Source organism: Amphiprion ocellaris, chromosome 4 (genome assembly GCF_022539595.1).
Source record: "Amphiprion ocellaris isolate individual 3 ecotype Okinawa chromosome 4, ASM2253959v1, whole genome shotgun sequence".
In the NCBI taxonomy this organism is placed as follows: domain Eukaryota; kingdom Metazoa; phylum Chordata; class Actinopteri; family Pomacentridae; genus Amphiprion; species Amphiprion ocellaris.
The window spans coordinates 31,039,773-31,065,298 of NC_072769.1; the positions used below are offsets into that span (position 1 = coordinate 31,039,773).

Sequence of the window (25,526 nt, forward strand, 5' to 3'; positions counted from 1 at the left end):
TGTTTTCATAATTTTAGAATCTGATAAATATAATAGCATGATAAAACAGGATTTTTGAGATTTCTAAAAAAGATAATATACCTTGTAAATCTGCTGGAAGAGTGTGGGGTTCAGATTGTTAAACTGTTTTCTCAGATTAATTGACGTCAGTGAAATCAAAAGATCATTTCACTGAAGTCACGCAATCTACTTTCCGATCTGGTGCGAGACAATCAGAATTACATTTCCATCCTGGCTATTGTCCTCAGTGATGACTCAGCGTGGCAGCGCAAATTGCTCTGAGAGTGCCGTGACATCGGAATGGTGCTTTAATGACCCACTCATTACAAATCTCATTAAAGAGCTCTTCAGAGAACGGGAGGTGGGCAGCGGGAGAGAAGTTGTTATAATAACACACTGATCATATTTGAGCATCTCTGAAAAAGAGTCCTCTTTTCCTCGTTCAGAACAAGTGTTGCACTGTGTCTGCTATTAAAGCTGCGAAATGAAAAGCAGCGCTCACTAGTGTCTCTGCTACGCATTTTATTGCTTCAATCATGACCTCCGCTGAGAATAACCAGGCACACTTAAAGAGAACAAGGTCTGATTTCCCAAAAGCTTTCATCATAAACGGCCTGTTAGCTTACTGATCCAAAGACTGTTAATGCTCGATATTTAACTTGAATTCCCAGCATGGAATACAGTTGATAAAATAATGATATGAACCCACAGCTCTGTAGAGAGCATTTCAAAATCTACAGAAGGAAAATCATAACAAACCACACTCGAGTCTTTTAAGAATCTCTATAAATCAGAATAAATCAGAGCACTACCTTCCAGTTTCAGCTGACATAGAGTATTACCACAAGTACTAAAGTGGGTATGTGTGTAAGCATATTATAGAAAAAAATACATTCCATATTAAGGCAGCTTGGGTGAATCATTATGCTTTGATAGCTGCCACAGCTATACCCCCAGGATACTGCAAAGGCTTCAGATACTGGTGGTATTATAGAGTAGATTACAGGGTTTGTGTATGTGTCTGTTTGTGAGAGACAGAGATTGTAAGAGGTCATATGGCGACAGAGCCACAGTCCCAATTAGTCAGATTACAAAGTCTCTGTGATTTTGCGACTGCTTAACTTGAAGATTTTTGCGTGTCTAGGCGCATATTTGTGCGTGGTTGAGCATGCATGCATAAAGTGTTTGTGTGTGCTGCAGCGAGCAGAGAGAGTAAAATAAGAAAGAGTGAAGGAGTCTGATTGAGTCATACCTTTAACTCTCCGTCCAGAACATTTTTGTGACAACTTTAGCAGTAAGAGGAGCAGAAGGAGTGTGTACATCTATGTGTGTGTATACAAGACGTATGAGTGCACATATCAAGGTACACAGTATCCACAATTGCAGACAGTGAGTCGCACTGAGTCAGATCTCTGTCGCTCTATCAGAATATTTTTGTGACAGCTTCAGTAGGAAAGAGGTGGGGAGGTAGAGATGAAATGACAGACCTGGTTTTACTTAATGCCAGCTCCTGTTCCTCAGTTTTCAGTCTGCATTTGCATGTAGGTACTGTGTGTGTTTTTTGTGTGGTTCTGGGGTGTTTTAACTTTTTACTAAAATGGTCCTTCAGACAACACACCAAATGTTTGACAAACAAAATGTCAGTTCAGCTTTAGATGTGACTGCTATTCTCCGCAGGACTAATGTTACATGACAGAGACATACAATGAAGTGATGACTTTCATAAAGGTCATTTCTGAAGTGTTTCAGTGCACACATACATAATCATATTGTGCCTATGTTTTGTCCTCTACTTCATGCTACATGTACCTCACCCTCATCCCTTCACCATTTGATGGAATAATTGACTGATCCTCATAAATGAAATCACTAAATTTTATCGCTAATACTTGTTTTTGGTAAGAGTTGGAATTAGTGATGATTAAGGTTTGGGCAGGATCCAAACTACAGAGGAGCAAGGGAGAGTTTTTCTCCATTTAATAAATAATAAGCTACCATGAAAACATGATTTGTAAAAAATTTACAGGGGTCTCTGACAGAAATGTTGTAGTTGTTGTTTCTGATCATGAGAGCTACTGGGTTTTAGATTGGAAGTAGTCTCACATAGTCAGACCTATCACAACAGCTCTGTGTCAGCAATGGGGAATGGTCTGATGGCACTTCATTATCATTCTGCTATGGAGAGAAATAAAAAACACTCTGGCTAGTTTGTATTTTCTAATCTAATCACAGTTCTCTTGTGCAATGCAAAGCCCAGGATGTAGCAGTGGTGTCCTTGCAAAACAGCGATGGAAGGATTGCTTTGTTGGACCACTGGAAAGTTTCAGTGTGTAGGTTGCTGCTCAGAGGCTGCTCTTGTTGTTCCCCATGGAAAAGAGGATTGTGAAAATGGCTACATTCAGATAGCAGAAGGGGTGGAGAAAGCTGCGGGAAGAGCAGAGCAGAAATGGCAGCTTATACCTAAAGACTACATCTGGTGAGTCAGACTAGACTGGAGCTGTCTCATGCACTCCATCAAAGACGACCCACATGCTCCTCAGTTTTAGGGAAGCAACTGTGCACTGGTCGTTAACAGGGAGTTAACCAGACAAACAGTGTGTCTGCCAAACAAATCACCTCACTTTTTTTCCACTAGAACACTCACTCACTACATACTGCTGCCTTCTGGGTCCAGTGAGTGAAGATGAGCATTTTCCCGCCATTTATCAACAGGGGTAGTAATGAGTCCATCCGTCACCTGCTGGGACAAATAAAGGAGTACAAGACAATTCTGTAAGTTTCTTGGAAATGCAGTTTTCAACTAAAACCTTGCAAATAAATATTTGACATTTTTTGACAGTGGAGGCTTTGTGATTTTGGGTTGGAACGTTCTTCTCAGAGCCGTGCAAAGTCAGATTAGCATATTTTTTACATACAAATTATGTGATGTACGCTTCTTTTTTTCTTCTTTTTTCCTCTTCTTTAAAACCCATCCGATGATTCAGTGATAGAATGCTATACTGTAACGTAACAAACCATATTGAAATGTGATTAAAAAAAAATTTCTCCACTACTGTTCTTAGAATGTAGATTTTACTTGCATCCTTCTCAATTAAAACTGCCAGAAACCCCTCCCCAAAAAACTAACAGGGTCCACCTTGACCAATAACAGCAATAAAGCACCACTACTGATCAATGGTAAATCAGGCAGCCATTCGTAGGACAATTATTTTTGAATTAAGACAAATTTAAATGCAGTTTTCTGACATTGTCAGTGCCCAATACTTACTTGTAATGATTTTTGTATTACAGTTATGCTACTTTCTTAATCTGAATACTTTCTCCACTACAACCCCCCCACCGACACACACACACACACACACACACACACACACACACACACACACACACACACACACACACACACACACACACACACACACACACACACACACACACACACACACACACACACACACACACACACACACCACACCTCCCATATCTGCTGGTGTAATGTTGTTATCTAACAATGTATCCATTGCATCATGTCCTTCTGGAGATTCATCTTCCCTCTAACTTGCAGCAATCGTCTGCATAAGCACCGGCAGATGTTCTTTTTCTTGTTGACAAAGTTTAGAAGTGTGCTCCATTTGTGTGTGCTATGAAGCTTGATATTTGTTCTGAGTTGGCCCTGCACTTCCTTCCCAGACATGTGGTACTACTGCCTTACAGGCTAAGGTCAGGTGACAAAAAAAAGTCCCTGGGCACAAAACAAGGCTGTTCCATGATTCACTGCAGCCTTACTCTGCAAGATGTAAATCAGTAAATCCCACTGTGCAAAAGAAAAAACAAGGTATACACACCACTACACCAACCATTTACCTTAATTTACGTGAAAATCACACGACATTGTCAACTTTTGGGTGTTCCGTTCACTCCTCTGGTTTAGAATTTGGTTCACAATAATGTTTTCATATATTTTTTGCAGAAGCAAAATTTCTGCTTTGGTTGTCGATTCATTCAGTCATACATGTCCAATAAAGCAGCTGCTTATCCAAGTTTTTTTTATCAGGAAGCACCGGAGACTGTCTACCATACAGTGGTTTAGTGGTCATAACTAGAAAATTCTAAATTGTCTGTCTTGGGCTAAGTAATGCCAACATGTCTGAAAGCAAACAAATATGCGCATGAATGCATTGTCACTGCACAGTATTTATAACCCTTAAATGACCAACTTATAATCATGCAACTGCTTTGAATTGTCTAATCATGTGAGCCCTTGCAAGTAATTAATATGAAAATTGCTATATTTACAATCCATTTCAAATGAAGTGATGCAGCTTCCCATATGGTAAATGCTAATTTAAATCTCCAGGGCATGAATGAAAGTTAATATTATTACTTCCTAAGGGACAAAAGCAAGTTTGTGCGTGCACATCTGTGTATTTGCGATTGTTTTCCCTCTTTTAATCTTTCCCTAATGTCTTCAAGAGACATAACTGGTGTACAAACAGTCAACAACACATCTTCTCTCGCTCTCTCTCTCAGCGTATGCCTCCTCCTCCCTTCCCTTCCCCTCTATTGTGGTGTCGGCATGTGCTGGGCACTGGGCCCAGCAGGATCTTCCTTGCTTTTCCGTATCATTGATAATCGACCGGCTCAGGGAATGGAGGAGTGGAATGGTAGCGCGAACGCTATCCTGCCACTGCAGCTGCTCCTGGCTGCCACGGCAACTGGGGCAGAAAATCAGACTTATCGCTTTGTCATAATCAGCATCGTGGTTTCCGATCTCCCTGACCCTCTGTGTCTCTCTCTTGGCTGCTTTATGCTTTATCTGCCTGTTTCTCAGCACTCTAATTTTTGTTTGATTTTTATCTTTTCCAGACACAAATTTGCATTAAAGAACCTCCTTTTTTTAAACTTAATTCCAGCTCCTCTTAAGCATCTGCTGTACTGTTTGTGGCTGTAATTGTGTGTGCATGTGCAAATACACTGTATGTGCACCAGTTTTTATAGAGAACTCCTCAACTTGAATCTTCCTTTAGCAGTGTAGTACTAAAGTTTACCAACAACTTTACTTTTTCACATCATTACAGTCTTGCCAACTTGCAGCAGAGGCAAACAGGTGATTTCTAAGTCCAGGGGACTCAGTATTAATCTGCATTAAAATACATGATCTACATCAAACATGCCAAAAAAGAATGGATTTGTTATGGCTTTGAACTTTATAACACAAAACTCACCCTTAATTAGGCTACAGGGCTCTTTCTCTCCATTGACCACTTCCTCTCTTTCCTTCTCTCTTTAACTCAATCAAATATAACTAGACTCAAAGGAGAGTTTAGGTGTATTCTCCTGAGAGACGCTCCTACCTAGAGACACAGGTCATATCAGATCACTGCTGGTGGCTTTAAGCAGACATCTGTTTAATAAGTCATTACTTGGATTCCTGTTGTCCTTGTGTCTCCCTGTGTGTGCGTGTGCAAATGCAAAACTTTTCTTCATAATCTTCTTCCTAAAATAACTACCAAACATCTGGAGGTAATGATGCTGTGGTAACCCAGATCTCTCAAATAATAGAGAAAGAACGATAGCGGCATAAATTACTGCGGGTGTAGTGGAATGAAAGTATGAAGCATGAAGAAGAAGAAAAAAACATAAAAAATAAGTGTTATATGAAAAAGAGAGAAAATAAGTACTGGCACAAAAAAGGAGACACAGTAGGAGAGGAAGAGGCAAGGATAATGGCATGATATAACATCAGCATGACAAATGACAGCAGTTGAAGCCTCAGGTATTGCAGCAAGGATTCACTGTAATGTCATTCTTTCTAAAGATCCTTCTGTGAAATTTCACTGCTTAAATGCTTACACCGCAATGCACAGGTTCCGTCTGGTATTTGGCCAATGCATCGTGTGGAATAACACTAAACAGAATGGCTAAAAATGAAGAAACATTGGCTTAGATATGTTTAATCTGACTCTGTACTTTAGGTCAAGCTCTAGAAAACCAGGATCCATCATTTCCTATAATGCATCCTGATAGAAGGAAAGAAGGAAACATAAGCTTAGACATGGTGAATTTTATCTCTTAGAGTTTGGGTCAAGCTCAAGAAATCTAGGATCCAACATTTCCCATAATGCTATGTGATAGCATATTTTGGTAAACGTAAAGATAAACATTGACACAGGTACACATCCAGGGGCTAACACGCTTCTTTTGATCACCTTTCTCCTAATGTTTGGAGTGACAATGTCACTGAACACACACTGAAGTGTTATTATTAAATGTTACAGGAAAGGACTGCTGTTTGATAAAGAGCATGGACACTTCATTAGTGTGTTTGCGGCAACCGGCTGTATATGCCTTACATTAAGCTTTGGTCTGTTACGGTTGGCTTAAAGGGCAGCATCAGTTCCATAGTGACTGAGTAGTTCTACAATATAAAATGTTGCATTATGTCACCATATAGCCAACATAGTATCTACATGAGTCTCACAGATGTGGGTGTCTTGGATACCCTAAACTATTCATTTCCTTATCAAAGTAGAAAGAAAAAAGCAGTTAATAGACAAAGGTCAAGGTCAAGGTCAAAGTACTTTATTAATCCCGAGGGAAATTACAACAGTCTGTTGCTCACATCCACACAGACACAGAACAAGGATAAAAGATAGAGTACATATTTAAAAAATGCAATAAATAAATAAATAATTAAAACAACACTGAAATGTGCACGTTATCAGACACAGCAAAACAATGCTCAGGACATCTCCAGCATTCCTCTCCTGCTCCTACCTGAAATGGCTGCATTATACAGCCTGATGGCACGTGGGACAAAAGAGTTCTTCAGTCTCTCAGTGGAGCACCTCAGTGACAGGAGTCTGGAGCTCATGGTGCTCCTCTGATGGGAGAAGACCGAATTCAGGGGGTGGCTCTCATTGGACAGGATGGCCCTGATTTTAGAGAGTGTCCTCTGCTCCAGCACCTTCTCCACAGAGTCCAGACTCAGTCCAACCACAGAGCAAGCTTTACGTATTAGCCTGTTCAGCCTCTGGATGTCCTGTTCTGTCTGGATAAAAGAACTATTATTAAGAAAGGAGAAGAAAGAAAGAAAGAAAAAAGAAAGAACTGCAAGCTCATTGCTCTGCCCCAAATACTCAGGAATTTTGGCAATGTTGCTAAGATGGGGCATTTCTTATATGATTAAGGCACAATTTCTCCACCGACCTCCCTTCAGCACCGATGACCTTAATGTGAACTCATTTTCCTAATTATCTTGGATTGAAAGCAGAATGAGACTAATTACTGAAGTAGTCTGCAATTTAAAGAGCATCCAGAGTCTACGTTTACCTCCAGCGTTGGATAACAAGACTCTTGGAGCATTCGCTTTTAGTCTGTTCGCACTGACACAGAAGTGGCACAGCTTGTTTGGGTGTTAGATAAGCAGGGAGGTTGTGGTTACTTGATAAGTGTGTGTGTGTGTGTGTGTGTGTGTGTGTGTGTGTGTGTGTGTGTGTGCGTGCGTGCGTGTGTGTGTTTGTGCATGAGACAGATAGGCTGGGCTTACCCCCTTGTGGGCAGGACTTGGCAATAGCAGAGCGGCGATCAGGTGCCTGAGTAAGACAGCGTTTAATGAGATACACAAAGCCAACAAAAGCAGCCAAGTGGCAGATTTTCAAGCATGTGACCTGCATGTGTGCAGCAAAGAACTGTGTGTTCACGGTTGTTAGTATGAATGAACCATCAAATCCAGTGCATTTCTGTGTGTGGGCGCAGAATGATTCACCTTGCAGTTCTTGTTCCAGCTGCTGTTAGCTCAAGCTTAATTAGGAAAGAGAGGGAGAGAGAGCAGCAGTCCATCTTCTTCACCGGCTCGCCATGAGTTGTTTATGAGTGAACAAACTGCTTATTTGATTGCCTGAATAAATGACACAAAGCAAATGAATCCCAGCTCCCGTGCTCTTTCTCAGATGGTCTGGCTGTCGGCCCCTTTGCCTTTCAATAAATCAAGTCCACTCGTCACAGTCAGTCCTCTGCTAGTTGTCATTTACACAGCGACACAATGCATTTCATGTTATATGCGAGGGAAATAAAACCTGCACGGCCTATTGTTGCATTCATGTGGGTCCATTTTTCTCTCTGTTACATCACCATTAACTAGTAACAGGAGCAAATCGAACTGGAGGAGACACATATTTCTCAATTTCCCAACAGTGTATGGAAACACTGTGAGATCAATACCTGGATCACCTCATCTGCTAAACTTGTACAGCAGGTAATTAGATAAATTGTGCTACAGTAAGTGCTCTTTCTTGCCACTTTACCTTTTATCAGCAAAAGGTGATAGCTTTGGAATGAAAAAGTACATCAAGTGATTGGAGACCCATCTTCTGCACTGTGGGTTTAGCCTCTAATAAGTGTCTGTGATGCCCACATGCATTATGGACTCTAATCAGATTTGGTTTCAGGATGTGACGGCAAAGTGTAGAGTATTGTTCCAGTCATTTGGAATGCTTTTCTCACTACACTACACAGCGTCCTTATATTATTAGCATGGATTCAGTTAAGCTTCAAACACTCTTTGTGCTCATAGCCTCACCCACAGTCTCCTGTGAGATTAGCATGGCACATACAGTATAGGAGGACATGGCACGGCATGGCATGTGTAAATGTCTGAGTGTAGCGGAATGAATCAAGCATTAAATTGCTCTCTCTGCTGATTTATGATAATGTACTTCCTATAAAACAGTGTGATGGGCTTCTTAGAGGAAACTTACAGGTCACCGCTTCCTGAAAGATGATCCTAAGCCATTTATCATAAATGAAAGTGCTTCACAACATCTACGAGTGTTGCTCATCAACTAAAGCAGTAAGCTCTGCAGTTCATCACAATCCACTGCTCCCTATGTGAACAACTTGGTGACTCACAAAGTCGTATTTGTGATCGATGCTGGTCATTTGAAAAGGGGGAAGGAAGAGGTTTTGTAAAATGTATTCCGAAGTTCAGCAAAAGCAATGCAGTATGTCGAATCAGCAAATAGACTGAGCCAAATAAAGTGTTTCCTCCAAAGTTAAAGTCTTTCTAGTAATAGATTCAATCTTTGTGTTACTATTCCTGACATGGCTCAGCAAGAAAACACTGTCACTTGGAGCACAAACAAAATTTCACATGCACTAGAGAACTCAGCTGCGAAGCAACTTTCTTGGTATTTATTCCAACTTTTTTTTTTTGTCTGTTTCAGCAGTCTTGATTAATTTGTGAAGCATGTGTTTAATTCTTACATTTTGACAAAAGTTGGATGTTTAATTTTTGCTTCTCTGTGCACTCTGTACAACCTTATATCTCTGTTTGGTAAAGCCACACCATATTTCTGGTCATGTCTGACCACACCCTCATCGATGCTGAATAAGAAATGCAGAGAGCATAGCATAGCAGCTATAGACTGGAACTCTGCTTTAGGCACGTATCTAATGTTATTCTCAAATAAAACTGAAATGTAACAAATGAAATAACATATTATCAGATCTAATTTATCTGATCTAATATATATATATATATATATATATATATATATATATATATATATATATATATATATATATATATATATGTCTGACCACATATGTGTGTGTGTGTTCTTACTCAAGGGGCACCCGTGGACCTTTACCATATGGATTGATTTTTAAATTTGATTTATTTATTTGTTCTTTAAATTGACTTATTTATTTATATATTCCTCTCTGGACGGGGACCAGATCTGTCCTCCCTCCACATTCTGTAACAGGCCAGTCCTCCTCTGTCCCGCCCTCAGTCCGGCTCCGCTCCGGCAGGATCCATCTCTGCACCGGGACGCACGAAACAAGAAGAGGTTGCAGGGAAACCGAACAAGCAACAGAACCGGAGGAAGAGAAAAAAAAACAAAACACACACACAGAGAAGCTGCTTCTCCGCAGTGTGACGGCGGTACGTGTTATACAAAGCCACCAACAACCTGCTGTCCTTCCTTATTAAAACTGGACATCACAGCGGTGATACTCCGGAGGTCCCACTCGGCTGCTGAAGAGATGCATCCTGCAAAACCGTGTGAACAGTGAAATGATTTGATCATCTCTGTGGATAGCTCCGTTCGGTCTTATTGATGACAGGAGGAAGCATGAAGTTTGCGGTTGCGGTGTTGTGGCTCTGCCTGGCTCTGGAGAAGGCTACTATGCAAGGTAAGAAACTGTTGAAGCTGTGCAACTGTCAGGACCTTCTGATCTGTGCAAAACAAAGGACAAAATGACCTGGGTTGCAGAATTTATTTTTTCATCCATCTCCGATTGAGAATCGTGTTGCGCGATGAAAACACATCTCAACACGCTGCAGCCTCATTACTCAGACTAATTGGACAATATATTGCGTCCAACCCCCTAATAATGCTGACGTTTTTATAAAGAAGCGATCGTATTGTATAATTCATATGTGATTGCACTTTCAATCGTGCACGAGAGCAGGACAAAATGACGGGGTCAGGTGAGAGGAGCACGTTCATGATTTATTAAAGAGTGAGTGCGCAGCGCCCCCCTGGGGATGTGTGACTGAGGAAGGGCTCTATAACAGGCTTCAGGAGAAGAATGAAGGACAATAAAAATACAATAAACATCGAAAAGAATGGGAATGAAGAATTCCCTTACATAATAAAGCTGTGACTTGGGGATGTCTCAGAGGCTTTGTTATGAAAAGGAAATATTGTGTCATTGTGGTGCTGAGCTACAAAACAGCAGTCACTTGGTCCAGCTGCTGTCTTCTTTCTGCCTTGTGAATGTGTGTCTGTGTCCTGATGTTACTCACGTTGTGGAGATCTACTTGTGTTTACGAAGTCACATTAAGGGGCCGCAGCTTCCGTTGGGGGGCAAAAACCAAGTCACAACATGCAGCATATAGATTTTAAGATCGGTGTAGGGTTAAGGTTAGAGAAATAGTACTTACAGTTTAGTTTAGAGTAAGTATATGGGAAATGAATGTAAGTCAATGCAATGTCCTTTGAAGTCATGCACAACTGTGCATGTATGTCTGTGTATGTGTAAAGGTATCTGATCATCTGTAATGCACTCTAATATATATATATATATATATATATATATATATACACACACACACACACACACAGAGGGAAATAGAGAATAAGAGGAAGATGGTGGGGCTTGGAAAATGATTAACTATCATTCAGTGACCAAGAAGCTGTGCCAATGTCAGTCCACAGTAAGTTCTTGAGGAATCACATTTTAAACTGACATCGAGGTTCCTCCAAGGAATGTTGATTAATGATCCCTTTTGGAAAAAAAAAGTTGGCATTAGATGATGTGCAAGGACTTTTAAAGATGGGTTCTCCCCCTATAAAAAAGAAAAACAACTTATTCACCGCTACTGTCATGCAGATATCTTGGATTTTATCTGTCTATGTTTTGGTATATTCATCTTTCAGATTTATTCCACCAATTCAATACAATTGAGATAAAGGGAATTTCCTTTGTGGTACTCGCAGCATGAAAGCATTACCTTAAGACTTCAATAGGAACATTTCTTTTGAAAAGAAAGTCTTCAGTTACTCAGGGTAATCCTATAACTTGATAAGTTTTAATTTTTAGTGAAGGCAGTTCCATTACCTGTTCACAGTTTGTCCTTGATGTCCTGTCTACTGTTTATGAAGGTAGTCTGTGTACTATGCAGCACACATGTGGTCACCTCTGGTCCTGTGATGTCGTGTCTCTGACACGACTGCTGGGCATGTGCATTCAAATACCCAAGGCCATTATGACTAATGGGGTTAACCATTGTGAAAAGTCTGGGGCTCTTCCCCAGAGGCTACCTGTCTCATTGCATCATGGGTAAACAAGAGCTGGGCAACAGCTAAGAATGTCAAGCTTGCATTTCACCCGACTGTCAGTAGTCTGGAAGCATCTCATTAGAAATCAGTGACACTTAAAGGAGTTAAAGAACGAAACTACAATAAAAAAGACAAAAATACAAAGTAAAATTGTCACTTATATGCACTTATGTGTAACCAAAAAATGGGTTCCCTTCTGTTTTTCCTCTGTCCCATTACCCTTCTCAGTGGTATATCTTGCTATTGTTCCACAGTGAACAGATGGTAACAGTGTCTAGGTGATCACTCCACTGTGCTGCCCATGGGGTGTTTCAGATTGAGAAGAAGGTAGGGTGTATGTTTACATGCTGGGTGACCCCTGTGTCTCCATCAATCATCAGCAAGGCTTTGTTTCTCACACAAACACTCAAAGTGTGTGACCATGGTGGACACCATCACACACACACGCACACACACACGCACGCACGCACGCACGCACGCACGCACGCACGCACGCACGCACGCACGCACGCACGCACGCACGCACGCACGCACACGCACACACACACTAATGCATCATAATTTCCCCACAGAGAATCCATCCCATCCCCCAACCATCACAGTGCTGATTCTAATCAATACTTTCTCCTTCACCTCTGTTAAGTCAAATGCACACAAACACACACATACAAACACACACCCAGGGTCAATCAGCATCTCTGTGAGGTACAGAGGAATCCATTCCTGCTGTGTATGAGTAGTGTGGCTCCTGTGTTTTTGTTGATGAGGATCTTGAGATGGAGCTGCTTCCTATATAGACAATAGATGGATGAATTCAGCTGACTGAGTACACTGATATCCTGTTTCAAGTCTTAACAAACTGAGTGCAGATCTGATGCAATGGAAAGTAATGTGCCTCATGGCATGTACTTTAACTTCTGATTCCAACACACCCAAGAGGAAATGAGAGAAGACTGAAACAGGCAAAAAAGAGGGTGTCAGTGTTTTCAATGTTTTCTGTCATTACGCACATTTTCTGTTGTTTTTTTGTTTTTATTTTGAATTGTGTCCAAGACACATAGTAAAGGGAGTAGAATGCTCTGCAGTTGACAAATCAACTTGTCTTTATGCTTTAGTCAGAAAACAGTACAATAGTGACATTGTTTATGAATTACCTCAAACCCGATATGGCATTTATGGGTTGCAGTTTCTTCTTGATATTAGCTAATGGACATATACTACTATTATGCAGAGGGTTTCAGTTAAGTCACTTTTTGCACACTTCTTTGTGTGATTTAATATCTAACTCCAGTAAAATACAGCAGCACAATAGGGAATATCAGTTGATGTATGCCGCATGTTCAGTAGGATGTAAGAGATTGGTTTTGCACATTACAGTGTCTCTGTGTTAAGATGCAAGTTGAAATGGGAATTTGTTTTCTCCTTGCATTCTGTTTTGCTGTCTGTTCTCACTCCCCTTGCCCCAGTTAGTGTATCCTTCTGTACCGACCTCTCCCCTTCCTCTTCACTCTGTCTGTCTTGGACACTAGAGGGAATAGCTCTGGGTCACTCTGTCTCACTCCTTCTCTTATCAGCTCTCTCCACTCCCCTGCTGTATTTCTCTCATTTCTAAGAGGTTTGCTGATTCGAACTTCTCATTTCTGTCTATCAGTCTCTGTTGCACCACCATAGGCTGTGCCAAATATCGGCCAAGTGCGGACAAATGCTGTGAGCTTAGAGCTGATAGAGCCACTGAGTTAGTGAGGCTCTCGTGTGCAGCTTAAGTAGAAATATCACATAATGCTCTGAGCATTCAGTGAAGGCTGCTATCATTTACATAGTTATATACATGGAGTAACAGTTAGGAGCTTCAGTTTCTTGCTCAAGGACAATGTCCCAGGACATTCAGCTCTTGATAAACAACTCTGACATCAGTAGACTCAAACTTTGAGTCACTACATAGTCCCTGAAAAGTCTGACTAATAGACTATACGTTTTGTTTTTACCAACAGAAACCTTTCTCTATTCAGTCTATGTTTCACACCCATATATGTTGTGTATTTTCAGCTGATCAGTGAAGTTGAACCAAACTTCATTTCACATTATAATTTTCCCTGGTCTTCTCTTTAACTGTCTGTCTGAGAGAGCTCATATCTCTCAGCTGTTTGCAAATGAATGGCGGCTGGTGAAGTGAAAGCACTGTTCCTTCATCCTACTGTTTCCAGCGCAACATGAACGTCACTCTTTAACTGACTATTATGTCTTGTGCCTGACTGCACATAGCGCTCTGAGCTCAGTTTGTCTCCCCTGGCAATTGTTCTGTCTGAGGTGATCATGTCAGCATGATCATTTTGTCAGCCTTGGGAGCTTAGATGCATTCGCTCGGCCATGACCAGCTGTCAGTTTGAGGTTGACTGTGTGTGTGTGTGTGTGTGTCTGACTCTAAAACCCTCACTTAATTTTTCTTCCCACTTGCTTTTGAGACTCATGAGAGATAGTTCACTTTGCTCATGCATAACTTTTTGGATGTTCTGAAACATTTACCAATTGGAAGAGGATGACATTTATGTGCAGACCTGTCGGTACACATGAATGCCACGTTCATGTGAGCTAAACAAACACCTCACTACAGCTGCAACTAATTCTATTTTTGAGTAATTTGTTTTATGAATATAGTAATGTAATTTAGAAAATTTAAAATAAATGGTCATGCATAGAATACAGAAAACTTCGATCACAGTTTCTCTGAGTACAATATAATGTCCTTAAATGGCAAGTTTTGTTTACTAAACAGTCCCTAAACAAATTCAGTTTACAGGGAGAAAAACAAGGAAAATCAGCAAACCCTCCAATTTGAGAAGTTCGGCTCAAATGTTATGGCAATCTACTGGATAGATTACCATAACATATTCATGGTACCAGAACAAGCTTTCACTTGAGCAGTGATATATCTACATCTACAAGATGGGCTAGCACAAAATTTTGCAAAGACATAATTAATTCAGAGGTAACGTGCTCAATATGTCTGAATTTCTGTGACTGTGCCCATGAAGTTGACATTTATGGTTTTGGAGTTACTCACTGGACAAGAAATTTGGTTTAAACTTTTGGATTCTTTTTAGGATTAATAGTAGTATCTCTGCCGATCCCTAAACTTTATATCAAACTCCAGAATCTGGATTTTAAATAATTTACTGTTCGGTTTATTGCCAATTGCCAAAAGCAACATGTTATCAGAGCAGTCTAGAAAACTACAGAGATCAGAGATGTGGAATTAACATCAACTTTATAAGCAGCAACAGCTTCAGTTCCCGCTTAGTGTACAGTGGCAAATTGCTGGCTGTTAGCCACCTGCATTCTGGCAGCTTTGAGTCCAGCACATAATCACTGTGACACTAGATGTGCATAAAAGAAAAAAAAATAATTTAACGGCTTAAAATGCAAAACTACACTTCAGCTAAAGAATGACTAGTACATGAGCCATTGTGTCATCTGTGTGGATCGGTCTATTGACTGAAACAGAAGCATATCTTTTCCATCACACACAGCAGCATGTTAGCAGAGAAAAACAGAAAGCCACTGAAAAAACTCAGTAGTGTAGACAACTATTTAGGTATTTACTTTCGTAAACATGTAATGAATATACATTTTCTGTAGAGCAGTTTTTGTTGTGTAACTACCTTTTTCAGCACTGCTCAATCATATCCATATCTATGATCATCTTAAGCACACTGCCCCAAGATCTCTTTTTCTTTTTTTTTATTGTCATGCTCCTTCCAGCCCAGGAGGACTTTGTGTCGCTGGCTGAGTTGGAGGATTCCTTGCTGAGGAACCTGTTCAGGGGCTACCAGAAGTGGGTGCGCCCTGTCCAGCACGCCAATGACACCATCACTGTACGCTTTGGACTAAAGATCTCACAGCTGGTTGATGTGGTGAGGAAAGAACACGCACATTCACAAATACACAGAAGTACTGCATAGAAATTACAGGGAACGGGTCTTCTAGGTTGTATTTGCAAATGTATGCAAAGCAAGGCACGAGCATGCTCTGTCCTAATTTTTCAGGAGTACACATGGGAACACAAACACCTGCATGAATAACACCTCTGTGAAATTTATCATAGTTGGTTATGTGTATTTTCAAATCTGTTGCCTTCATTAAGGCCACCGTGTGTGCTTTTGCTACAATTGAATTTATAAACAATTGCTTACAAAGTGGGACTGAATTAATGTTAGGCCTGAATTATTGTCTGGCTGCACTTCACTAACATCATGCTACAGAGAATGGGGAAAGCCCTGGTATGTTTGTATTTCTTTAAACCAATCACAATCAGCATGTACCTAAGTGAAGAATATGGCTTCAGTGTTTCCTCAAAATAGTGATGCTGGAAATGTTTTGGTTACACATTTGTGCACAGGGAGATGAGTGCAGAAAAAAATAACAGAGCAGCAAAAGGGAAGGACAAAACTGACAGAAATGAGCAGCTAATAGCAGACTTATATCTGCATCGTACATCCGGTGAGTCAGACTAGACCAGGTTTATTCTCAGCAAAAGATATATCTAAGTTGTTGTTATTTATGTGAGTATGAAACAGTTTCTTATTTGAATTCCTGTGTCACTTTTGTATTCAGCTTGAAAGCTTTTGTTGTGGTTTTAGCTAGGCTGACAGATGAAGAATGAAATGAGGAAAATTCAGGCCGTCTTTTGTAAGTCAGAAATTAAATGTTGCTTAAGTCAACACTTCTACAAAAACTAAACTAAACTGATGAGAACATGACCTCAGTGTTCCCCAACCCTGTTCTTTCAATACATTGTGTATATTATTATTACCAGATAGATAAAAGTATTTTAAACTGCCTCTGCATTGATCACATTTTCGAGCAAACTGGAGCCAGACATTGAGGCGCTAATGCTTCCTTCACAGTCCTTCGCTCCACAGCTGACTATACATGTTGAGGAAACTGTGCAGAAAGTAATGTTGTCTTATATACTGTAACATGGTTAATAAAATCCAGCTTTACTCTTTTGAAGAGCCGAGGGGGCATTTCTCTGGCAGGAAAGTGAACTTCACTATTATCACTTGCAAATTATTAAGGGAAGAAAATATAGAGCACAAAATGGACTAGTGATTATTTTTAGAGGTAAACAAGGTAATACACAATAGTCTATGAATAGAATTTGGCAGGAATTGTTTATATCTAGGAAATAAATACATATAGGTAGGACTGAAGCATGCAGTAAGAGCACCTGTTTAGAAAATCATTTGGGCAGGTCCAAAGAGAAAGTATTATACAGATGATATGCTGAGGACAGAAGAATGAGGATGAACAACGGGGAGGGTGAGGAGATGAGGGATTTAAAGGACCAGAAGGGAGAGTAAAAACAAAGAGAAAGAAGGAAAGGTTAAAAGAGAGTGGCCTTGCAAAGCAGCAGAGGAAGTAATGAGGCCATCAGGCTAAGAGAAACTAGACTGCATTTATTATTTACACAAGGACACACATATACATTCACAAAGCCACTTGCTCCAGCTTCTCAGAGGGCAACATTTGGACTACATCAGCATTTTACATTGGTATTCCTGCCATGCAGAAATAACATTTATGAGAGTGCCATCTTGTGGTATTCTAACTAAACTACTATTATTTACACCCTGTTAACACCTCAGATCAATATTTTCCAGAGAGAAATCAATCGGGTTTGTCTCACAACCTCCCATGAGCAAACAAATGTATTTCATAGATTTTCCTGATTCTCTATTTTTTTTACTTTTTACTCCAGCTTACTTGTACCTTACAGTACAATGAAAACTGTTCAATGTCTTTGTCTTTGTAATCCTCCACCTCTCTCTCTCCATGCCTCTCACAATTGTTACAGTAAATGTCAATATTTCATATTGAGCTAAATGAAAAGCAACACAGTTGTACTCATGTGGTTATTATATATTAGTTTTGCCAATGATATTGAATTTTTTGCTCAATAAATGTGATAGATATACCCTGAAGCAAGGCACTTAACCCTGAAAGTTTTTCCACTGTGCTTCCTAAGTAGCAAGGAACAGAAGCAATTAATCCACTTAAAAAAAAAAAATTCTTTCAGGCTTAAATACTTTCCTCCATGCCACTCAACTTTTTGTCTCTCGCTTTTGGTTTGCTCCTCACCTCCTCATTAGCCTCTCTTATCATTCCCAGTCAGCAGATTTCTAAATTTTTTAATTTTCTTGCAGGATGAAAAGAACCAGCTGATGACTACAAACGTGTGGCTCTGGCAGGTAAAGATGAATAACACCCTTATCATTTGCAAATACTGCATTTTACATTTACAACTTTCTTTTCCAATATCTGTGAATCCTTTGAGTTTGTAAATTTTGATGTCACTCAGTTTTAACAGTTTGATAAAATACTAAAAATTACTTGCAACAGGCTTCTTTTGACAATGTAAAAAATGTTCTCTGTCACATATTATGGTTTAGTGAGGCTTTACTAATGCATGATTGAATCTATTGTAAATATTTGTCAATCTACACATACTTCCAGAAGCACATTATAAAGAGAGGTTCAGTTTGTGCCCACAATGGTGAAGCTGAATTTTCAGTTTACTATTTGCGAAAGCTTCAGAGGTCACTGAAGTTGGGAGTTGATCCTACATGAATGCAGCACCAGAGACAGAGGTGTGCACACTGTATCACTAGCCATTGTAAATAACATATGCTGAAGCAACATGTAATGTTTAACAGATAAGGATATCTTTAGACTGCTATTTGCCTCTACTTTGTTTTCTTTTTGTTGTCATTTCAGCATATATCCTGGTAGTACTTCCCATATTATGATTTCAGTTACATCCTACATATATGTTAGATTGTTGATTTCTCCTGGGGACAACATTTTAAGCCGCAGTCTAAAGCTTGGTCAGGCAGCCATTTTTTTGGCTTCAGTGGGCAAAAAACTCAATAAAAACATTCATCTGATGGGATGCTTAAGCGTGAATCCCACAGAAAATTGCAGCCATCTAGGTCAATGTCATAAAAATATGGTCATGGACAAGACAAAAAGCACAATGGGGACAGTTATGCAATACAAAGTAGGAGGTCTGGTGCTGTCCATGGTACTGAAATGAAAACTGTGTGTTTTTCAGCCTTGTATGCTAAATGCATGGTTATTCATCATGTGTTATTATTATAGTTTTTTTTTTTTTTTTTTAAGGAGTGGGTCGATGTGAAGCTGAAGTGGAACCCGGATGACTATGGGGGTATCACCTCCATCAGAGTGCCTTCAGAGACTATTTGGCTGCCTGACATCGTTCTGTATGAAAAGTGAGTTACACAGCACACATTAGCAGCACAGTCTGAGTGCGTGGTAACTTTGGGAGCTCATTTGTAAGCTAAATCAATTTGCTCTTCCTGACTGCTGACTCTCCCACCTGATTCTCTTCCTGTGTGTTCTGTCACATCGTACCTCCTGCTTCTTTCTTCTTCTCTTCCATTTTCTCTTAGTGCGGATGGTCGCTTTGAGGGTTCCCTGATGACCAAGGCCATAGTGCGCTGGGATGGCACCATTACGTGGACTCCACCTGCCAGCTACAAGTCCTCCTGCACCATGGACGTCACCTTCTTCCCCTTCGACCGACAGAACTGCTCCATGAAGTTTGGCTCTTGGACTTACGATGGAAACATGGTAGACCTGGTCTTGGTGGATCACTACGTGGACCGTAAAGACTTCTTTGACAATGGCGAATGGGAGATCCTCAATGCCACGGGAGTGAAGGGAAGCAGAAGGGATGGGGTGTACTGGTACCCGTTTATCACGTACTCCTTCATCCTTAAGAGGTTGCCCTTGTTCTACACCCTTTTCCTCATCATCCCGTGCCTCGGCCTGTCCTTTCTGACCGTACTGGTGTTCTATTTGCCATCAGACGAAGGAGAGAAACTGTCACTTTCCACCTCAGTACTGGTGTCTCTCACTGTGTTCCTGTTGGTCATAGAAGAAATCATCCCTTCGTCCTCAAAGGTTGGTAGCCAATGAGGGTTTGATATAATTCATTCTCAACTTTCTTCTGTATTTTTTCACAGCCACCCTGCTTTTGTGTGTGTTCAGTTATCCTGATTGTAATCTTAATTGCAGCATGCCCTAATTAAAAGAGATCACAACCACAGTCTTCTCAATTACCTGCTGCTTCAACTGTGTGTCAGCCTAATTAACGAGCTATTGACTTCAGATACATCTTAGTCCAATATAGAACTCCACGGAAATTGGAGCTGAAAACATCAATGACTGTCCAGGATCATTGACTTTACATCATTAGTCCACTATTTGGCTTCTTTCCTAAATATACTGCCATAATTCTGCCTGAGGTCTCTCTTGGGGGTTATTACATGCTATTATGTTATTTTAGATGACAGTGGTGAAAGATTTTACTTGAGTTAAAGTAAAAATACTACTGTAAAATGTATCATCAATAAATCACCTGAAGTAAAATATGCACATATAGAAATATACACATGATATACTAGTATATACATGTGCTGTTATAATAGAGGTTTAACAATTTGGTTTGAAAAGCATAACAAATGCTCTTTTATCCTTTTAAAACACAATTTTTTCTTTAAATTTCACATCCCAATTTATTTACATCTATGTTTAATCATGAGCAGTCTTACAATAACTTTGGTACTGGTAACACCATATTTGAAAAGTTAATTGTATGTTTTACATGGTAAATCAAAGTAATTACTAACTTTGCCTCTTGAAGATGCTGCACACCCTTAGCACACCTATGCTGATGCTTTCACTTATGTTGTTTGACTGGACCTCAAAAGCTGCATTGGTCTGCAGGGCCTTTGAGTAGATGTAGTGGGAAGACTGAAATAAAAAGCAGAATAAAGGGGAAAATACGAATTTAAACTGTCTCGAAACTTTCAAACCTAACTGGAGTACATACGTCAATGAAAATTCCAGCACTGGGAATGAAATTATGCTACACTGCAAACTATGAAGCAATCATTACTAACTGAACATCATCTTCTCTCATGCAATAGTGAAGGAAAGAAAGATGTTTTTTATGCAGGCAATATATCATTTAGATTACTGACAGTAAAAACAGATCTATTGAATACACACAGTAATATGTGTTACAGAAGCTGACGATACGTATATGCAATGTTGTTGATGTGGTAAACAAAGTGACTGAATAACTTTCACATTTTTACATCTACAGGTGATCCCACTGATTGGAGAGTACCTGCTCTTCATCATGATCTTTGTCACCTTCTCCATCATCGTCACAGTCTTTGTGATTAATGTCCACCACCGCTCCTCTGCCACCTACCACCCTATGGCCCCCTGGGTAAAGAGCCTTTTTCTTCAGAGACTGCCCAGACTGCTGTGTATGAGGGGGCACACTGACAGGTAACATAAGAGTAGCTGTGATTGAAGATATTTTTATTCTTTTTTTCCCAGAGTTACCGCAGAAGATTGATACTACATTCAGACAGCCTGGCATAATATTTTTCACTGTGTGGACATGCAGTATTGGCATTGTAACTCTAGTTTCTGGACATTTATATGCTAATGTCACATTTTCACTCCATGTGGGCGCATTTTTTCACCACAATATGAAGTCCTTCACCTCTACGGAAACAGCACAAACATGTCAGAAAATGGAGAGAACTCAGAAATGTCTTTTATGCCATATGAGGCAGGTATAATGCCATAAATCATAAAAAAGAAGTTGTATTTCTTTGATTTCTTATCTTACGAAAATTGCAAAAAAATGGAATTAACATGGACAGCATTTTCTCAAGTGAGCACAGGTGTTATCAACACTGGAAAAGCTGGTGGCTCCACATACTATTGATATTTAATTATTTGAATTTTTAATTTGCTTCCATGTTTGGCCCCTAATCTGCTCCGTGTGAACACAGCCTGCAGTTCAATCCAGTTCAGTCAAAAGTCTATGCTTTTTTGTCATGTGAATATTGAGTCACTTGTGGCTTAAAAGGTGCACCAAGTTCAGAGGGTTAATGGACATAATTGTAAATTCCTTAAACTGAACTGAAGTAATATAATGTGTAATATATTAGGATTAGAGCTGCAAGTTAATCTGGTTCCCCCCCGTGTTAACCTTTTTTACTAAGGGAGCCTGCGAGTAACTTTTTGTTTTTACTGTACAGACATGAGAATGGTCTCAATCTTCAATTAATCAAACTATTGAGCGGTAAAATAGTGAATGTTATTAGCCAAATTGTCAAACTCTTCCTTCAAATTCCACTAAGATAATTTACAAGCTACATATTGAACATTAATTTTAAACAAAGAACTTGACGAGCGCCATTTTCCCCAGATACCACTACCCAGATTTTGAGATGCGCAGCCCAGAGCTGAAGCCCCGTCGAGGAGTGGGGAGGAGGGCGGCCCCTGGTCATAGCGGCGGTCAGCAGAGAGGCCCCCTGGGAGGGAAGGAGGATGAGAACCAAGCCTGGCTGGCGATGCTGGAGAAAGCCACAACTTCAGTTCGCTACATCAGCCGTCACATCAAAAAGGAGCACTTCATACGAGAGGTGTGGGAGTGGGCAGACATGAAGGACAGCATATGATAAATGCGCCTCCATTGTCTTTGGATTTCTTTATATTCCTGCAGCCTTTTACTCACTAAAACTACAGATTTTCATCACAAAGTAGTTCATGTGTACTAAATGAGGGATGTTTTTTGCTTTGAAAAATTGCTTGAATTTAACAAAAACCCACACTTGTGTACTTTTTGTTTCTGTCTCTCACTTTGTCTGTCTGTCTCATCAGGTGGTACAAGACTGGAAATTCGTGGCTCAGGTGTTGGACAGGATTTTCCTTTGGGCCTTTCTCACAGTCTCAGTACTGGGAACTATTCTAATCTTCACCCCTGCGCTGCAGATGTACCTCAGCACACCTTAATGAACGCACACAAACTCACAAATACTCTCCAAAAGCTCATCCTTGTTTTCCAAAACTGTGTTTGATTTATGATTTATTGATAGAACTCAATAAAAAATTCACACTACATATTTCTATTGTATAAACAAGCTTGTGTGACAGACCTTTACCTCCCTGCAGTTTTATTTGCAGCCTGTAATGACAGTGATGTTGTAGATGCAACTTGTAGTACGGGGCATGCACAGGGTGCTGAGGAGTGACAGCAATAAGCAGGTTCAAGTAGCGTGTATCATATGAAAATCCATGTTTGTATTACTGTGACATTTTAATTATACATGCAAAAAAATGCACAATATCACTCCATGAGTAATGAGTTGTTCTGTGTGTCACATGCACTATGTTGTCCAGGAAGCTGTACTCTTCTGTCTGTTCTGTATTGATGATCAGAATTGAAATAAATCTGAAATCAGCTTCCCAGTTCTGTTTTTGTGACTAACCTGATGATGACAATCAGGCAAATCGAGCAGCTACTGCTGTAACTCCAGATGGTCAGGGGAGCCAACAGACTGCAGGTTCAGTTTGTTTCAGTGGGTTTGTGTTAATCTGACTTACTGCAAATGCGTTTGGTAATGCTGCCTGCACCACAAAAACTTGAGAAATAAAATGATAGGAATCTTAAAGCCACTGGCATCAATCTTGTCTTCCCGTTTTGTAGAGGTTGTCACTGGATTAAATGAGAAGTTTTCATCATTGTGGTGTGGATTGTGATCACATGGTGCATCCTTTTAAATGAAATCAAGCACCACAAACTTGGTAAAACGCCAACTGCTAATTTCCAAGTAGCAAATACAAACTATAGAGAAAGCCTGAGAAAAGGAGGGATAAGGGGGCCTTAATCTTGCCATTGGACACCTTAGAGAGTAACTAAGTGCTGTTACTGCACACAAAAGTTATAGGGTGAACCAGAACCAGTTAGGTTTGTTTTTGGCTGTAATAACACCATATCACCACCAAATGGCAGCAAACACTTGTTTTTGTCACAACAAAACATATGATGTCTTCTGATTCATAGAAATAATATTGCCAAAAACTATTTTTAGACATGATACATGAGCTCAAATGGAGAATTAAACTCAGCAACTACACATAACCTATTACAATGGCAAGGCAGGAAATGATGCATCTTCACTCACAGCATGCACAGGTTAAACTCATTAACAGCTAACAGAGCAAATGAAAGCCTGTGAGCTCAAATGTAACAACAGCAGTGGGGTGTTGGACGTCATATAGCATTATATCGTCAGCACCCTTCTGATCAGCTCTACTCAAGCTTCCTTCAGGTTGCTAACTGTAGTAATCAGAACTAATTACAAGAGCAGACAGTGACTCAGTTCCCCCCACACTTATTCTCCCAGCTGGCACAGTTTGTCTTTTCTACTACCAGCCTTCTGGTTGGTAGCTGCTCTAACTTCGCCACCATATATTGTTACAAGTGGCAGTCCCTGGTGATATCATAGTGTTGTGTGCTTTGGCCTAGTTTTTGGTAGACGTGTTCTCTGACTTATTAGAAATGGCTGGAATGCTTAAGTGAAAGTCGCTCCCCAGTTTCTCCTGCACTTGTTCAGTCTGACCTCAGCCAAGTCTTCTATTATTCACAGAAACGGATCTGACTCAGGCCGACAGGTGTGTGTGTGTGTGTGTGTGTGTGTGTGTGTGTGTGTGTGTGTGTGTGTGTGTGTGTGTGTGTGTGTGTGTGTGTGACACAGACACACTGACAGAGGAGGGTGTAAGCCCCTCAGGATTCCATACAAATAAACAAGCAGGACCTTGAATGGAGAAAAATCTGTGACTGAATTTGAGACACGCAAAATGTTTTGAAGGGAATTCCTCTTTCCACCAAAAACATATTTCATGTAGTTACCTTTCTACTACTGCTGCTGGGAAATTCATAATTTAAAACAACTAAATTGTATAAAAATGAAAATCAGTTATTTGTATCTCAAACACAGTAAGCTGTAGGCCATTCTCCATATTAAACCTAGTGAAGCCACAACCAAAGCCCGTCCCTAAACTTAATAAAAATAACATTATTTAATTTTTTATCTAATAAAAGTAACTGCATTGCGCCTGGCTGCAGCTCTGCCTAGTACGTAGGCACAACTGCGAGGTGGACTATGTTTTCATTCAAATTTAGAGTATATTTTACAAAAATATACAAAGGAAAATGTAAATCAATGCCCCTTTCTATCCACTACTATTATGCAAATGTCATTCAGCTTCTTGAAACAAACATTTTGCAAGTATGTCACACCCCCTTTTCTGGGTAATCACATCCATATTCCATTTGCATCTACCACACCCTAAATATGAAGAATGTATGTGACATTGCATGCATTTTGGCCGAAGGTTACAGTCACCTTATTCCTAATGTTTTCATCTGGAACTATTTATTTATTTATTGCAATTTAGACACACTGAAAATATGTGTAACAACTACTTGCATACAGGTACTTGTTTCGCAAAACTGAAACTCTTCTTGCTAATTGGTATCTTCAGTTTTGAGGATTTTTGTTTTGTTTCGTTGTCATAAACCAAAAATGTGATACAAGTCAGATTTTGCAGCAGTGGTTTTGCTAGATTAAGGGCTAATTGGTTTGCAAGTTTATTAGAATTCACTTCGAGAAGCACCATGAATATCTGCATCAAATTTTGTGGCATGGCCATGGATGAAAGTCATTATTCATCCTCTCGGGACCACAAATGTATGAACAAAATTTCCTAGCAAATTCATCCAAT

At 40.0% G+C, this 25,526-nt stretch overlaps 1 protein-coding gene across 4 annotated transcripts; it reads left to right on the forward strand.

Moving 5' to 3' along the window:
• The first annotated feature begins 9,759 nt into the window (after positions 1-9,759).
• chrnb3a (cholinergic receptor nicotinic beta 3 subunit a) lies at positions 9,760-23,207 on the forward strand. 4 transcript variants are annotated; one of them, XM_023286158.3, is made up of 8 exons: positions 9,760-10,197; positions 15,609-15,760; positions 18,053-18,097; positions 19,032-19,138; positions 19,319-19,832; positions 21,040-21,230; positions 22,165-22,381; positions 22,620-23,207. In XM_023286158.3, the coding sequence occupies exons 1-8, from the start codon at positions 10,122-10,124 to the stop codon at positions 22,749-22,751; spliced, it is 1,434 nt and encodes a 477-aa protein (XP_023141926.2). In that variant the 5' UTR covers positions 9,760-10,121; the 3' UTR covers positions 22,752-23,207. The 4 variants fall into 4 exon arrangements, with proteins under 4 accessions (XP_023141926.2, XP_035811300.2, XP_054866216.1 ...); XM_023286157.3 differs by having other exon boundaries at positions 9,761-10,197; positions 19,029-19,138; XM_035955407.2 differs by lacking the exon at positions 15,609-15,760 and having other exon boundaries at positions 19,029-19,138.
• Positions 23,208-25,526: the final 2,319 nt, after the last annotated feature.